This window comes from Penaeus monodon, chromosome 31 (assembly GCF_015228065.2).
Source record: "Penaeus monodon isolate SGIC_2016 chromosome 31, NSTDA_Pmon_1, whole genome shotgun sequence".
Lineage (NCBI taxonomy): Eukaryota > Metazoa > Arthropoda > Malacostraca > Decapoda > Penaeidae > Penaeus > Penaeus monodon.
The window spans coordinates 31,406,090-31,406,670 of NC_051416.1; the positions used below are offsets into that span (position 1 = coordinate 31,406,090).

General features: G+C 40.4%; 1 protein-coding gene across 1 annotated transcript in view; it reads left to right on the top strand.

The window, feature by feature from the left end:
• Positions 1-424, top strand: part of LOC119593170 (guanine nucleotide-binding protein-like 1) — a gene marked incomplete at its 3' end in the record, with an annotated part of 9,342 nt that extends 8,918 nt beyond the window's left edge. Inside the window, 1 exon segment of the mRNA XM_037942146.1 lies at positions 259-424. Within this exon segment, the coding sequence (XP_037798074.1) occupies positions 259-424 (166 nt within the window).
• Positions 425-581: the final 157 nt, after the last annotated feature.

Sequence of the window (581 nt, forward strand, 5' to 3'; positions counted from 1 at the left end):
ACTTCTTCCTCCTCTTCAAATTCTCGGGCCTAGAGCTGGAGTGGTCTGACATTGATACTGTGCATGTATAGCAAAGATTGAATAATTTTTGTGAAGATCTTTGAATGAGATAAAAAGGAAAGTAGATGAAAAAATTCATATTCATATTCATATCCTACCTGCAGTTTGCACTTCATTATCTGGAATTTGATTACTAGGGAAATGGGTTTGTTGGAAAGCAGTTGTTTATTTTTATACTGCATGTTACTTTGATTACAGGTTCTTTTTGGGAGCTTCCCCATAGCCCAGGTGCGTGACCCAATTGGAGCAGTTAACTACGTAGCAACCAGGCTAGATATTCCAGGTATTTTGAAGCTTCAGCATTCAGAAGTACAGAATGAGGCTGCTTCTGATACCAGTTGGACAGCTTTCTATATATGTGAAGGTTAGTGTAACTCTCAGTCTCTTAAGGCATGTGGTAGTATTTCAGTGATCATGTTTTTTCTTCTGCTTCTTCAACCCCCTGTCCTTCTCCACCCCTTTCTCTTCTTCTTCACCAGCCCATCTGCTTGTTCTCCACCCCCTCCTCCTCCTAAATTGAT